The sequence below is a fragment of the Hemiscyllium ocellatum genome, chromosome 37 (assembly GCF_020745735.1).
Source record: "Hemiscyllium ocellatum isolate sHemOce1 chromosome 37, sHemOce1.pat.X.cur, whole genome shotgun sequence".
In the NCBI taxonomy this organism is placed as follows: domain Eukaryota; kingdom Metazoa; phylum Chordata; class Chondrichthyes; order Orectolobiformes; family Hemiscylliidae; genus Hemiscyllium; species Hemiscyllium ocellatum.
The window spans coordinates 25905730-25920848 of NC_083437.1; the positions used below are offsets into that span (position 1 = coordinate 25905730).

General features: G+C 44.6%; 2 protein-coding genes across 9 annotated transcripts in view; both read right to left on the reverse strand.

Moving 5' to 3' along the window:
* si:ch211-112c15.8 (tumor necrosis factor receptor superfamily member 25) overlaps positions 1 to 1127 on the reverse strand; it is a 46215-nt gene extending 45088 nt beyond the window's left edge. For all 4 annotated transcript variants that reach the window (XM_060852199.1, XM_060852198.1, XM_060852197.1 and 1 more), the window contains exon 1: positions 979 to 1127. Coding sequence is in view for 2 of the 4 variants with exons in the window: in XM_060852197.1 (XP_060708180.1) it covers positions 979 to 1032 (54 nt within the window). In the remaining 2 variants the exon portion in view is untranslated. The remainder of the gene's footprint in view (positions 1 to 978) is intronic.
* A 598-nt stretch (positions 1128 to 1725) lies between these two features.
* LOC132833817 (pleckstrin homology domain-containing family G member 5-like) overlaps positions 1726 to 15119 on the reverse strand; it is a 114626-nt gene continuing 101232 nt past the window's right edge. For all 5 annotated transcript variants that reach the window (XM_060852428.1, XM_060852426.1, XM_060852425.1 and 2 more), the window contains 6 exons: positions 12076 to 12195; positions 10789 to 10921; positions 9952 to 10067; positions 9455 to 9603; positions 7273 to 8268; positions 1726 to 2887 (listed from right to left, as the gene is read on the reverse strand). In XM_060852428.1, the coding sequence (XP_060708411.1) occupies positions 2878 to 2887; positions 7273 to 8268; positions 9455 to 9603; positions 9952 to 10067; positions 10789 to 10921; positions 12076 to 12195 (1524 nt within the window). In that variant the 3' untranslated portion in view covers positions 1726 to 2877. The remainder of the gene's footprint in view (positions 2888 to 7272; positions 8269 to 9454; positions 9604 to 9951; positions 10068 to 10788; positions 10922 to 12075; positions 12196 to 15119) is intronic.

Consider the following 15119-nt stretch of genomic DNA (forward strand, 5'->3'; position numbering starts at 1 on the left):
CAGATTGACATCAAGAATGTGACTCAGGAGTCAGCACAATAGCTACTCGTTTAGGTTTCACCCATTTAATTACCGTAAGTGATAAAACCTGGGATTTCTGATTTTGAAATAACTTGATGCCTCTGAATGCAATTGCTGGGATGCAAAATATTCCAGCTATTATTTCATGGAGAAGTGGAACCCCAGGGAGTATTTACAGTTCTGTAGCTTAGCCCAATAACCTGAATCTGCTCCACTTCATGCCAGATCTGAAAACGGATCATTTTCAAAGGAGTGATAAGGTTGAATACTTACATTTCCTGGAGATAAGAATTCTGCCTGGTCTCTCTATTTTAAACTTGTGGTCTCTCCAATGATTTGATTCTCCACATTAACATTAAATCACTTAAATGACAATGCCTCCATCAAAAAATAAAAATAATAAGGCAATACGTTAAAGGAACCAATTTTTTGAGAAAGCTTCCTGTGTTTATGAGTGGTTTACCCGGTTTTGAATAAATCGTTGTCAGAGCACATCGTTCCTAAATTTAAGAATTCAGGGAGGCAAAATGGACAGAGAAAGCCCAACCAAGCTTCGACTGCACTCCTACCTAACTCTCACCAGCTAGAGGTTAACGAGATAAAGTATCACTTTGTAAAAAACAATGAAAAAATTAAGAATGAATCTAAATGATGAAAATAATTTTGCCAGTTTTACATATAAACCAAAGACTCCAATTGCAATCTCAGTTATGGTTAAAATTAGTTAAAAATCACACATCACCAAGTCATAGTCCAATAGGTTTATTTGGAAGCACTAGCTTTCAGAGCGCTGCTCCTTCATCAGGTGGCTGTGAGCTTCCAAATAAACCTGTTGGACTATCACCTGGTGTTGTGTGATTTTTAACTTTGTCCACCCCAGTCCAACACTGACACCTCCAAGTCATGGTTAAAATCGTTACTCTAGCTCCTGTTCCTTATTCAACCTCGATAACTCACCCCAATCCAAATCAACAGCCAGCTGCTCTTCCTGGTTCCAATCCCAGTCCTCATGGTACTAAGCTCCAGCTTTGAGCTGATTCTCAAAATCTAAGTGAAGTTGTTTGTCAGTCCAGCACTCACAGACACACAATTCTCAGAACACTGCTTTGCTGAGAAAAATGGCTTTTTAAGATTCAAATGAGATTGTGAAACAGGCAGTGGGTGAGGGGGAGGAGACAGGAACAGACAGAACCACAGAGAAGTCTAAAAAGATCAGAGACTGTGGCAGAGAGAGAGAGAAAGAGATAGAATGGAAGAATGGAGAGAGCCTGTGGTAATGTTGGACTGAGAGTAGAAGAGACACTAACAGACAAGATAGGAGAAAAAGAGTCAGATGGGGACGGGTAGAGTGACAAATTGAATGCCTGACAGCTGATAAACAGACAGGAGAAAACATACACACAGGCACAGGGAGGAGAAATAGAGAGTGGGACAACCGATCAGGAGAAACAGGAAAAGGAAATCCTGAGAAACTAATAGATATAGACATAGAGGAAAGTGCGAGTGAAACTTGGAGGTGGGAAGAGAAAGAGACCAAAGTGAGAAGAGGGGAGAATAACAGAGAGACTTGGAGAGACACAGAGAGAGTTACATTTAGAGAGCAGTGACAGACTATATAAAAATGTTTGACGTTGAGGATGGTGAAAAAAAAATTCTGATACCAAATGCAATGGCAGCACACAAACACAAAATAAACACAAAAGCTTAATAAATATGAAACTTTATATATTATTAAGGGAAAAAACAATATTGCTGGTTTAAGGGAAGCAAACAGCACCTGCAGACCGACAAGAGGAGATCTCCTACCACTGTCCGGATCCTTCACCATGTTCAGGAGTTAACTGTTTGGCGAAGGAGCTTTCAATCTGGAAGCGGCTCAGTACACAAGTGGGAATTTGACAGTGGGAGACTTTCAGAATAACTTAAGAGCTTGAAATCTATGAGGGGAAGTTTCCTTGTACGGGCCCAAGCAATGATTGAGACACTGTGCATACCCATGCAGATGTGTATATACTCCCTGGACGGTACCTGATTCCTGGCTGAATTTTCAATTGCCTAACACTGGGGGGGGGGGTGTAATTTGGGGGAAGGGGGTGTTGATGTGCTATCCCGTGTTACAACAGCATCCCTTTTTCCATTACAGTAGGTACACTAGTCCTTTAGTCTCCACCAACCCGACGACCAGTGGACAGAGCAATACACTTACAGTTAACAAAGCCACCTATTGGCTGGTGCCATTCCTTGTTCAGTCATATGGCTTCTCTGGAAGCAAGTGAAGAGTGAGATGAGAGAGAGATCCATGGGGACAAGACAGAGAGGAGGAGAGAGGATAGGAGACAGTAACAGGAAGAGGAGGCACATCAAGAGGGAAGAGGATGAGGAGTAGGAGAGAGGCGAAGGGAAAGAGACTGGTGAGGAGAGGGAGCTGAAATGGATCAACAGAGTTGGAGGAAAGAGATGGGAGCAGAAAAAGGACTCAAACTTTCTATTCCTTTTCTTTGCCACATACAAAAGGCAACCCAGACACCCCTGGTAGCTGGGTGAAGTTTTATACATTAAAATATTATGGTGCATTTTTAATTCTCATGACAGCGAATGTTGGGACAGGTCACCAGCTTGACATACACATTCCTCACTCCCATAGCACAATGTCCACGTTCACTCATTGCTTGCTCTCCACACTGATTCTGTAACAGGTCCACGAGCATTGACAGAATTCTCAGCTCCTTTCTGAGCACGGGCAGGAATGTTCCAAGGATCATGACGGTGGCACCTCAGAAGGTCAGAGTTCACGTTCCATGCCTTTCCATCCATTAGAGTTCCAGTCAAGCCCCACTGCTCACGCCCAATGCAAGGCTACACTTCCCTGTTAATGGAGCAAAGAGATTGTTCAGATAAATTAGAACATCCCAATGTTAAACATTAAAAAGGAGACATTTGCAGGGTTATAGGGAAAGAGCCAAGGAACAGGACCAATTGGACAGACAGTTGAATCAACAGAGGTCTAACATTGGCCCTTTTGGTGCTGTACATTACCAAAATGTTCCTGTCCTAACTCAAAGCATAAAATCTTCAGAATGGGAGGCACTTACACTAGGAAAGCCTAGGACCGGGGGGGGGGTGCTGGGGAGGATGGTGGGACTGAGGGTGGTGGGGTCAGGAAAAGGCAGGAGTGAGGGGGACACCTGGGGAGGGGGTAGAAATAGCATCTGGGAAGGGATGTTGAAACCTGGGGTTGGGAATAGCATTGGGAGAGAGGTCAAAGACTGGAGGGCTGGGGGCCCTTGTCAATACAGGTGGACAGAGAAAGGCATCTGGGACAGAGAAAGAGACATCTAGGGGGAGACAAGGTCTGTGTGTGTGCGTGTGTGTGTGCGTGCACATGCCTGTGTACGTCTGTGTATGTTTGTATGTGCGTGTGTGTGTATGTCTGTATGTGTGTGTGTGTGGAAGATGCAGATACCGGGTGATGCAGCAGGAGACATATATCTGGGGAATGTGAACCATTGTGACATGTTGAAGACACCCAGGCATGGAGAATGACATCGAAGGCATGACGATGGTGACAGAAGCAAGTTGGTTGGAGGGGAGATACTGCAGGGGTGAGGCTCATGCATGGTAAAAGAGAAACAGTAGTTTTTTGGGGAAAGGCACCTGTGCATGCAGGGAGAGAGACAACTTTGGCAAGGGTTAGGGAAATGACTTGAGGGAAGGCGGGTATTTGGTGGGAGATCTGCTGACTAATTTGCTTATTGCAATGTTCGCTGCTGTACTCGCTCAGCTACACTATACAGCCTCTGCTCATGATATTCTCCGGCCTATGTCAGAAAGATTTGTGTCAGGCAATTATCATCTCCACTGAGAGAGAATCTAACCATCGCCACATGACCTTAAATGGCATTGACATCAGCGTTGCTGAGTCATACAGTATGGAAACAGACCCTTTGGTCCAACTAGTCCATGCCCATCAAGTTTCCCAAACTAAACTAGCACCAATTGCCTGCATACAGCCCATATCCTTCCAGGCCTTATCTATTCATGTACCTGTCCAAATGCTTTTTAAATGTAACTGTATTTGCATTTACCACTTCCTCTGGCAGTTGATTTCACATTTGAACCACCCTCAGTGTGAAAATGTTGCCCGTCAGGTCCCTTTCACCTCAAAAATATGCCTTCTAGCTTTGAACCCCCCCACCCTAGGGAGAAGATCTTTGCTATTTACCTTATTTGCGCCCCTCATGATTTTATAAACCTCGGTAATGTTACTCCACAATCTCCAATGCTCCAGTGAAAAAGTCCCAGCTTATCCAGTCTTTTCATAAATCTCAAATCCTCCAATCCCAGGAAACTCCATGTAAATCTTTTCTGCACCCTCTCCAATTTAATAATATCCTTCCTATAGCAAGGCAACCAGAACTGTACATGGTATTCCAAAAATGGCCCAACCAATGTTCTGTATAACCTCACTACGACATCCCAACTCGTGCACTCAATGGTGTGAGCAATGAAGGAAGTGTGCTAAATACTTTCTTAACCACCTTGTCTACCTGTGATGCAACTTTCAAACAACTATGTACCTGAACCTCTAGGTCTCTTGCTGTTTGACACCACCACCCAAGCCCTAACATTGACTGTATAACTCCTGCCCATGGTTGCTTTACCAAAATGCAATACCTTGTATTAATCCAAATTAAACTCCATCTGCTACTCCTCCTTTAGCACAATTGATCGAGGTCTCTTTGCAATCTTAGACAAACTTCTTCACTGCCAACTATACTACAAATTTTGGTGTCATCCATAAACTTACTAGCTAAGACTCCTAAATTCTCATCCAAAGCATTTATATAAATGACAAACAAAAGTAGACCCAGCATCGATCCCTGTGGAACTCCCCTGATCACAGGCCTCCAGTAAATCCTTACTGACATGATTTGAGGGGTTAACTATCAACCAGAAGCTTAGCTGGACCAGCATCCTGTGATGAGTGACTCATCTCCAGACTGTCCAAAACTTTGATAAGGCAAGGTCAGGAGTATGATTGAATATTCTCCACTTGCCTGGATGAATTCAGCTCCAACAGTACTCGAAGAAAACTTGGCACCTTCAGGAGAAAGGTGCTTGATTAGTACACTAGTTGCCAGCTTAGACATTCACTCCCTTCACTGTCAGTGCACAGTTGTACATTGAAGCAACTCTCCATGCCTCCTTCACCAACACTTTTCAAATAAGACCATGAAACATAGAAACAAAGGTAGACCCATTCAGCCACCAGGTCTGCTGTACCATTCACTGACCCGCCTTATCCCCATACTGATTTCCTTACTGTCAGATACATTTCTACCTCAGCCATTCTCTACAGTGCTTTGGGGTAAAGAATTCCACAGTTTCATTACCCACTAAGAGAAAAGAATTCCTTCTCAGCTCTGTCTTAAATTGTTGCTCCCATACTCTGAGATGATGCTCTCTTGTCCCAAACTCTCCCACAAGGAAGAAAGCCTCTTAGTTTCAAATCTGTCAGGCTCCCCCAAACCTGTTTCAATAAGGTCACCTCCCATTCTGCTAAACTTCAAGAAGTAAAGGCCCAAACTACTCAACCTCTCATCATGATAAAATCCTTCCATTAACCCAGTGAACCTTCTCTATACCACCCCCATTTCCAATATATCATTCCTTAGATCAGAGGCCCAAATTATTCAGTATTCTAAATGTGGTGCAAATAGAACCTTGAATATTCTTCGCAAGACGTCTGACTTTTATATAACATTCCCTTTGAAATAAAGGTCAAACATTCCATTTGCTTTCCCAATTACCTGTTGAACCTGGATGCAAATTGCTTGTGATTCATGCATGAGGACCTGTGAGTCATTCATGCTGCAGCAGTTCTCAATTTAAATATTCAGCTTTTCTGTTTTTCCTGCCAAAGTGCAAAACCTCACACTTTCCCAGAGGGGAAAGATTTAAAAGGGACCTGAGGGCAACTTTTTCACAGAGAGGGTGGTGCAAGTATGGAATGAGCTGCCAGAGGAAGTGGTGGAGGCCATAATAATTACAACATTTAAAAGATATTTGGACTGGTATGTGAATGGGAACGGTTCAGAGGGATATGGGCCAAATACAGGCAAGTGCGACTAGATCAGACTAGGAAACTTGGTTGGCATGGGCGATTGGAGCAAAGGGTCTGTTTCCATGCTGTATGACCCTATGTCAAGATTTTTTTTGCCCATTCACTTAACACTCTGTAGACTCTTGATGTTGTTCCTCACCATTTGCCTTCCCACCAATTCGTGTGTCAGCCGCAAACTTGGCTATAGTTCATTTACTTTCCTCACCTAAGTCATGAATATTAATCATAATCACTGCAAACCCAGCACTGACACCTTTGGCAATCCACTAGCTATCCTTTAGCCATTCTGAAAATATCTCCTTTATCCAACTCTGTCTTTTAATAGTTCGCCACTCCCCAAATGCCATGGGCTCTTAGGTGTGGAACCTTATCAAACATCAGTTGGAATCTGTGACCTCTGGCAAATCTGTGGGAGCCTTGGCACCTGGGGGCTTCCCTGCCAGTCTCACACAATCATGACCCTGATATATATTACTGCCCATCACTGTCGCTAAGTCCAAATCCTGGAACTGTCTCCCTCCCGCACAGTGGGGTAGGTTTACATCACAGCAGTTCAAGAAGGTGGTTCACTATCAGCTTCAGGGAAATTAGAGAGACCAGAAACATTGGTCTTGCCTGAGGTGCCCATGAATGAACATATATTTAAAATAAAATCATTGAGGAAATGCTGAAATTTCAAAATGATAAAATTGTCATTGTTTTGCTCTCAAGCACCTAACATAGCAGCTGAAGGCATTTAAGTCACTTATGTCCCTGTGTTCAGTTGGTCACTCACCCCTTTCTGATTGACTCAGGGACACTGAGGCCAACTGAGGGGAAATGGAGGTATTGATGGATCAGGGATAGGAAAGGACTGGGTCTGGTTTACAGGGTTTGATATCTACAAAGATTAACCACCTCGATGGGAATTAGGGAGCAGGCCAATTTCTTGGAATTAAGAGTTACTGAGTGGCCACAGGAATAAAAGGAATTCAGTGACATTGCCTCCCTACCTCATCTCCAACCCCATTCTCAGTCCCTTCTCACCACAACCAACCCCATTCCATCTCTCCTCTGTTACCTTCTCAGATACAAACTCCCACCCACCCTCCTTCCAGCCCTCAGCCCCTCAGGGTACAGTGACGTACGATGCAGTCAATGTGGAGTTTAACAGCAGGCTGGTCCGCATTCTGTACAGTTCGGCCAAGGTCAGTTTGCGATGCTGCCCGGCCTGAGGCCCTGACATTGTCCTTTTGGAAAGTTCTGAGGGACTGCTGTCGCTCGGCTGCCCACTGGCCTGACCATGAGGGTCCACGAGTTCGTCTGTACCAGACGGAGAGGTCCGCTCATTCTCCATGTCGGAGCGGGGCAACGTGCAAGGCTCGGAGCTTGGCTCCAAACTCGGTCCAAAGTTCAACTCCTCCACCTCAGACAGCTCACTGTCGCTGGTGTCTGCAGCCCTCTCTCGGGAGCTGGGGCTTGGAACTGTCCTCTGTTGTTGAGTCTCTGCTCGCTTGAGAACCTCCATTACTTTGGTGGCAGTGAGTGAATAAGGGACGGGGAGCACAGACTGATTGGGTACTGTGCCATCGGAAACTGGAAGCTGGACTGGTCTTTCTTCAACGGGCACACAGAGTTTCGTCAGGCTCTTACTCAGAGACGACTGACTCGAGACACAAGGTTCTGTGGTAACAAGCTGATGAAGGTTGGTCTCCGACTTTGATTTGAGGTTGTTGAGTTTATGAGAGAGGGGCTGCTCCAGACGCTGGCAGTGAACCGGCGGTGAGGCCGCTCTCTGGCGGGGAGTCGACTCGCTATCGTCATCCGCTGACTCTCGCTGCTGCTGCTGCTGCTGCTCAAACTCTTGCATGGAGCTTGGGGACAAGGTGCCGTACGCACTGTCCACCGAGGCTGAGCGGCAGGCATCAGCCTTCAGCAGCTGGCCTTTGGTGCTGGGAATCGAGAGGCCTGAGGAAGTGAGCCCACTGCAGGATAATCCTTGGCTTGGAGAGCTGGAGGATCCTGTACTCCGGAGTGAAGCATCATCAGACGGAGACGTGGCTCCTTCCGTGTCAGGTGAGGAGAGATCTTCATTCACATCAATCATTACAACCGAAACCCTCTCTGGCACACTGTCTGAATGGCTGCAAGCAACAGACAAATAGATTAATGAAGCAAGGAACATACAGCGCAAGAGAGAAAGAGAGAGAGAGAGAGTGAGAAAGAGAGTGAGAGAGAGATAAAGAGAGATAGGGAAAGAGAAAGAGAGATGGGACGAGAGAGATACAGAGACAGAGAGAGGGACTGGTCAAGGGAGAGATGAGGAAAGAGAGTGAGAGAGATGGGGAAAGATAGCTAGAGAGATGGGTTAAAAATCATACACCAGGTTATTGTCCAACAGGTTTATTTGGAAGCACTAGCTTTTGGAGCGCTGCTCCTTCATCAGGTGTTGTCACCTGATGGGGAATAAGATGGGGGACAGGGAAAGAGAGAGACAGAGAAAGGGATGGGGGTGAGAGAGAGGGACAGGATGAGAGAGAGAAGGGGCAAAAGACGGGGAAAGAGAAAGAGCACTGGGGAAAAAGAGAGAGGTGAGGAAAGGGGGAGATGGAGAAAGAGAGAGAGGGATGGGGAAAGAGAGAGAGAGATGGGGAAAGAGAGAGAGAGATGGGGAAAGAGAGAGAGAGATGGGGAAAGAGAGAGAGAGATGGGGAAAGAGAAAGAGGGTGACAGGGAAAACAGAGGCACAGGGTAAAAGAGACAAGCTGAGAAAGAGGGAGAAAGTTGCTGGAAGAGAGAAGGACTAGGAATCAGAGAAAAGTGGATGGGAAAGAGAGAAAGAATCAAAGACAGAGACATGTGAGAAACAAAGCTTGGAGAAAGGGCATTGGGGAGGGGGGATGATAGAGAGAGGGTTGAACAAAGAAATACAGGGAGAGAGAGTTAAGGCAGACAGAGTGAAAGAGGGCAGGAAACATCTATAACATTTGTGGGATTGCAAATACAACTTCACTAATTAACAAAGTTCTCATTTTTGTCATTGACAGTCTAAAATTGGCAAATTTTAAAGTTTAATTTGGGTAAAGGTAACTTAAAACACCGAGATCAGAGATTACACAGAAATGGAGACTTGAAGGAAGCATCGGAATCTGCAATCTTTTGAGAAATTGTGGCTGGTATGAGGAGGTAGTGGGATGATGTAAATGATACCCATCTGTAACGTGATGGTAATTACTGTCCATCAGACTGAGAGCAAACACAGGCTGAAGGGTAACCTTCCCTGAGAGGGATGACCTAAGGAAAGGGGCTGAGCTGAGCTTCCATACTTACATGTGCTCTGAATCAAGTATATCGTCAGAGTACGTGTGTAGAAGGGATGGTGATTGGGTTGCTGGGATCCCACACTCTGCATCCTCTTCATCAGGCAGCTGACGATGTCTCTGCGCAGTCTCCAAATGCCGTAATCTCTCCAGAAGGTTCTAGTTTGTTAAATATAATGTGTGCGGGTTAGATCAGCATGCTTTAAATGGATGGTCAGGCACAGATCCTAGATTTGTTTCAATGTTTTATTGTTATTTTAAGATGTTGGACACTCAACATTGTGAGTGATAAAGGTCAATCTACCTAGCTGCTCATTAGCCTCTTCTGACCCCTCAATACACAGAACAACAGTGCATGTGGAAATGAGCAGTTCTGAGTTTCACACATAGCTGTGGTATCTTTGTGACCACTTTCTGATTGATTTTCACCAGTGTGTACCTAGATATTGAATCCCCTCACCTCCCAACCCCTGCAGGTAGAGCTCCTCCCCATTAATTGCCCATTACCTGAGCGTTGAATATGGCTTCAATCCATGCTCTGGACTGTCCAGTTACACTGGCCTGAAAGGTAAAGGCACCGACTGCACTGCGGAACTCATTCAGGTAAATCAGCAGGAAGGAGCCTAGGAATGGAGATCGTTAAATGTGAAACACAGAGACAGACAGACGTGTCCTGAAACACACATTTCTTTACAGATTGAAGTTGGGATGGATTCTGACAATGGCAGAATGTTCAGCTCCATTCCTTGGTCACTGAAGCAGCCCAGACCCACATACACAGAGGAGAAAGTGAGGACTGCAGATGCTGGAGATCAGAGCTGAAAATGTGTTGCTGGAAAAGCGCAGCAAGTCAGGCAGCATCCAAGGAGGAGGAGAGTCGACGTTTCGGGCATGAGCCCTTCTTCAGGAAGAAGGGCTCATGTCCGAAACGTCGACTCTCCTGCTCCTTGGATGCTGCCTGACCTGCTGCGCTTTTCCAGCAACACATTTTCACCACATACACAGAGACAAGGATGACATTCACAGTTGGGCTGATACCGTAGCAAGTAACATTCACGTTGTGTACCAGTGTCAGGCATCAACCATCTCCAAGGAAACAGAATCTAACCACTGTCCCTTAACATCCAACGGCATCAGCATTGGTCAATCTCCCACCATTAACACCCTGGAGTCATTGCTGCCTAGAAACTTAACTGCTGCATCAATACTGTGAGTGCAACAGCAGGTCAGATATTGGATATTATTTTGCAAAAGATTTCACTCACGACTTCCCAATGCCTTCCATATATCTATAAGTACAAGAAGGGAGTATGATGGAACACTCGGAGTTTTGATGAAACTCACCGGGATCTCTCAGCTCCCTGCAGATTATTTTATCCACTAACAATGGTTGCCGGATTACTTTGGTCTTCTCTATCTTCTTTACTGGCTTGGTGATAAGGAAAATATCCGTGAAGAGGAAACAGTAAACATCCATCTGTAACAGAAAGTGTTTGCAGGGTAAATATAGAAATGTAGGGAATGATCCCACCCAACTGTGTGCAGACTGTGGCACCAAGAGACTGGATCTACAGACTGTATACGGGAAACCGAGACTCCGAGACTCCGGACACTGATTAAGTGTAAAGACCTGAATACAAGACAGTCAGCAACCCAGTTGCCAAGAAACCCAGACACTAAGAAACTGGACCAGGAAACCCAGATACGGAGAAACTGGACCAGGAAACCCAGATACGGAGAAACTGAAACAAGAAACACAGATACTGAGAAACCGGACCGGGAAACCCAGATACTGAGAAACTGGACCAGGAAACCCAGATACGGAGAAACTGAAACAAGAAACACAGATACTGAGAAACCGGACCGGGAAACCCAGATACTGAGAAACTGGACAGGGCAACTCAGACACTGAGAAACTGGTCCAGGAAACCTAGATACTGAGAAACCAGACGGGAAACCCACTGTGAAACTGAAATAAGAAATCCAGATATTGAGAAACTGAAGCAAGAAACCCAGATACTGAGAAACCGGACCAGGAAACCCAGATACTGAGAAACTGGACCAGGAAACCCAGACACTGAGAAACTGAAACAAGAAACCCAGACACTGAAAAACTAGACCAAAAAACCTAGAGACCAAGAAACCCAACGACCGAGAAACCCAGTGACCAAGAAACCCAGAGACTGAGAAACTGGACTGAGAAAGCCAGAGATCGAGAAACCCAGAGTTTAAGAAACTGGACCGAAAAGCCCAGAGACTGAGAAACTCAGAGACTGAAAAATTGGACATTGTTAAATGTAGAGACCAAAATATTGGACAGTGGGAAACCCAGAGACCAAGAAACCCAAAAACTGAGACATTGAACCAAGAAACCCAGAGACTGCGAAATTGTACATTAAGAAACCTAGTGACTGAACATTGAGAGACCAAAAAACAGAGAACTTCTGTGCAACTCCTGGTACACACAATAGCAGAGCAGTCAGTGATTCCACATTGAGACAGTAAACATAGAGAGAGCAACCATGGGGAGTTGGTTCAAAGGGCAATTTGTGGTCGAGCACTTTGATCATAGACTCACTCAAATCCATCCAATAATCTTACCCCCTCAGTTTCTCTTGAGTATCGGCTCACCTTGCTGTCTTTTCCTTCTTTCATTCTCAGGCTTCCCTCAAGCAGCAGTTGCCGAGTGTTGTCAGGTGAAGTCCCAAGCATCGGAGCCATCAGGTCCAAGTGGCAGAACTCCTTCAGAACCTAATGCAGCAAAAAACCCAGTCAGAACCTGGCTGCTTTACTCACAAAGATTCTGACCGATTGCTCTGCTCACAGGATGTGTCAGGACCTGCCAGTCTATACCCATTAACAGCAGCACTTCTGGGGCTCTCCTGCAATGTCAGTCATCTTTTCTCAGAATTGATTAATATTTCAATGGACTAATAGATATTCAAAGGACTCAATGTATATTTTTCTTTTTGCAAGGGCTCCTCTTGAGATTTGGGAGAATGTGTATGGATTCACACAAAGCTGTTAGGAAGCAGTTCCAAGATTTTGACCCCAAACATGATAGAGTCACAGTGATGTAGTTTGAAGGCAGGATGGGTTGTGACCTGGAATGTATGCCATCCTCATGTATTCCTGATGAAGAGCTTATGCTCAAAATGTCGACTCTCCTGCTCCTCGGATGCTTCCTGACTGGCTGTGCTTTTTGACTCCTCTTGAGATTTGAGGGCTATGTTTTGATTTTCAGGGATTTTGTTTTGGTTTCAGGAATCCTTTTGCAATGTCTAACTCTTTCATAAGGTGATGTACACATTTAGTAACAATGTCTGTGTATTTGTTTTGACATAGGGGTGATTTGGACACTTGGAAAAACCGAATCAGAAATATTCATTGATATCCCTAACAATCATCCATAAACATAAAGCCTAAATACACAAGCAAGACACTAATCTCATAGATGCTTTATTATTTAAATCAACAAAAGGCTACAAGCATAAATTGGCAATAAATACTTTTTTGAAAAAATTCTGACACATTGTAATACGCAAAAAGCCATCACCCTATACATGCTATCCACAGATTAGCGGGATCATGCTCCGGTTTCCTCCCACATTCCAAAGATGTGCAGGTTAGGTCAATTGGCCATGCTAAATTGTCCATAGTGTTCGGTGCATTAGCCAGAGTGGGGTGGGTTACTCTTCGGAGGGTTGGTATGGACTTGTTGGGCTGAAGGGCCTGTTTCCACACTGTACGGAATCTGATCTAATCATAGCTAAACTGTTATGTTTCTCTCAAACACAGTCACTGCACTTCAAATAATTCATAATATGCAAATAATTTTGAGATGTGATAACACATAAATTCAAACCTTTATTAAATATATCTACCGAACATTAAATTATACAATTGACACAGTACTCATTACAATTACATCCACACCATTTTCTCTGACATAATTGCTCCTAAACTTCTGTAGTTTTAACCTGGAGATTCCACATCAATTTACAAGGACCTTATTATCTCAGTTTTCTTGTTCTCAGTTAGCTGAGTGTTTCTGAAATGAAATTTTAAAATTGTTTTCCCTATTGTTGTCCTTCACTCCTCTTTCAGAACCTTCCTACCATTTGCAGCCCCACAAACCACATTCCAAATCCACAATACCCTTTCCAGTACCTCTGTCACTTTATACCCCTTCACTTCTCCCCAGCTGTTCCTTCCCTTTGTCACTTCACTCTTTGACATCGCCCCAACCTGGCAGCACTCTACCCCTGGCCTCATGCAGTAACTCTCCCCCACTTCACAGCACTTCTACCCATCCACTTCTTCATCCACAGCTCTTCTCCCCAACCATTTCCCCCTCTGCAGCTCCCCTCTGTTGACTGCAGCCTCAGTAAACCCATAGGCCCCAGGTCTCTCTCCCCATCCTGACGCCTTGGTCTCCTATTGTACGGCCTTGCTTTCTATTTTTGCCCCTGTTTCACGAGCACTAACATTGACCTTGCTTCTGCAATTAAAGGCTCCCAGCTTTGCAGCTGACAGGCTCAATATTAACCCATGTGAGCAGCTCCTCATCATTTTCTTCTAATGACTGATCCCTGATTGGTCGCTATGTGGCAGATTGTCTGTATAATTTGGGGATTTTGGAGGTGGCTGTGCATGCCATTCTCATGTATTTTGAGTTATAGTTTGTGCATCTGTACCCTGAATTTATCTGCTTTTCTACCTCATTTAGATACTTAGTTTTTCAAGATGTAGATGGCCTGCTGATACTCCCTCACAGTTATCCACATTCAAATTCCTTTGGCAATGGCTGCACCCATTGCCTTATATATTAGAGTCATCGAGTCATACAGCAAGGAAAGAGACCCTTTGGTTGAACTAGTCCACGCCAATCTGTTTTAATCTTGCTCAGATGTGATTCTGTAATGTTGATACTGTACTTTCAATTCCTATGTCTTAAATCATTTATGCAAATGGTGAACAATAGAGATCTTTGCACTAATCTTGGGACACCACTCCCCTGAGGTCTGCACAAATGCCAGTCAATGACCATCTCCACCAAGAGAAAGTCCAACCATTGCTCCATGACATTCAATGGCATTACAATTGCCGAATTCCCACACTGTCAACATCTTGGGGGTTACCATTGACCAAAATGGAACTAGACCATTTATAAATGTACTGCGGCTACCAGAGCAAGCTCAGGATTCGGTGGCATATAACTCAATCCACTGTTCCCCAATGTCTTTCACCTATGAGGCACAAGTCAGCAATGTGGCGGAATATTGTCCATTGGTCTGGATGAGTGCAATTCCAACAACACTCAAGAAGCTTGGTACCGTCCAGGACAGAGCAATCTGCTTGACTACTATCTCATACACCATCTTTACCAGCAACGCAGTGTCACAGTGTCTAACATCTACAAGGTGCTCTACAGCATTTCACCAATGCTCCAATAACCTTTCATGCCCATAACCTCTAATACCTTCAAGGACAAGAGTAGGAGATACATGGGAACACTACCATCTGCAAATTCCAACCCATCCTTTCTTTAAACTACATCACTGTGACTTTATTATGTTTGGGGTCAAAAGCTTGGAACTGCTTCCTAATAGCTTTGTGTGAATCCATAAACTTCAAGGATTGCAGTGGTTCAAAAAGACAGCTCACCATTAGCT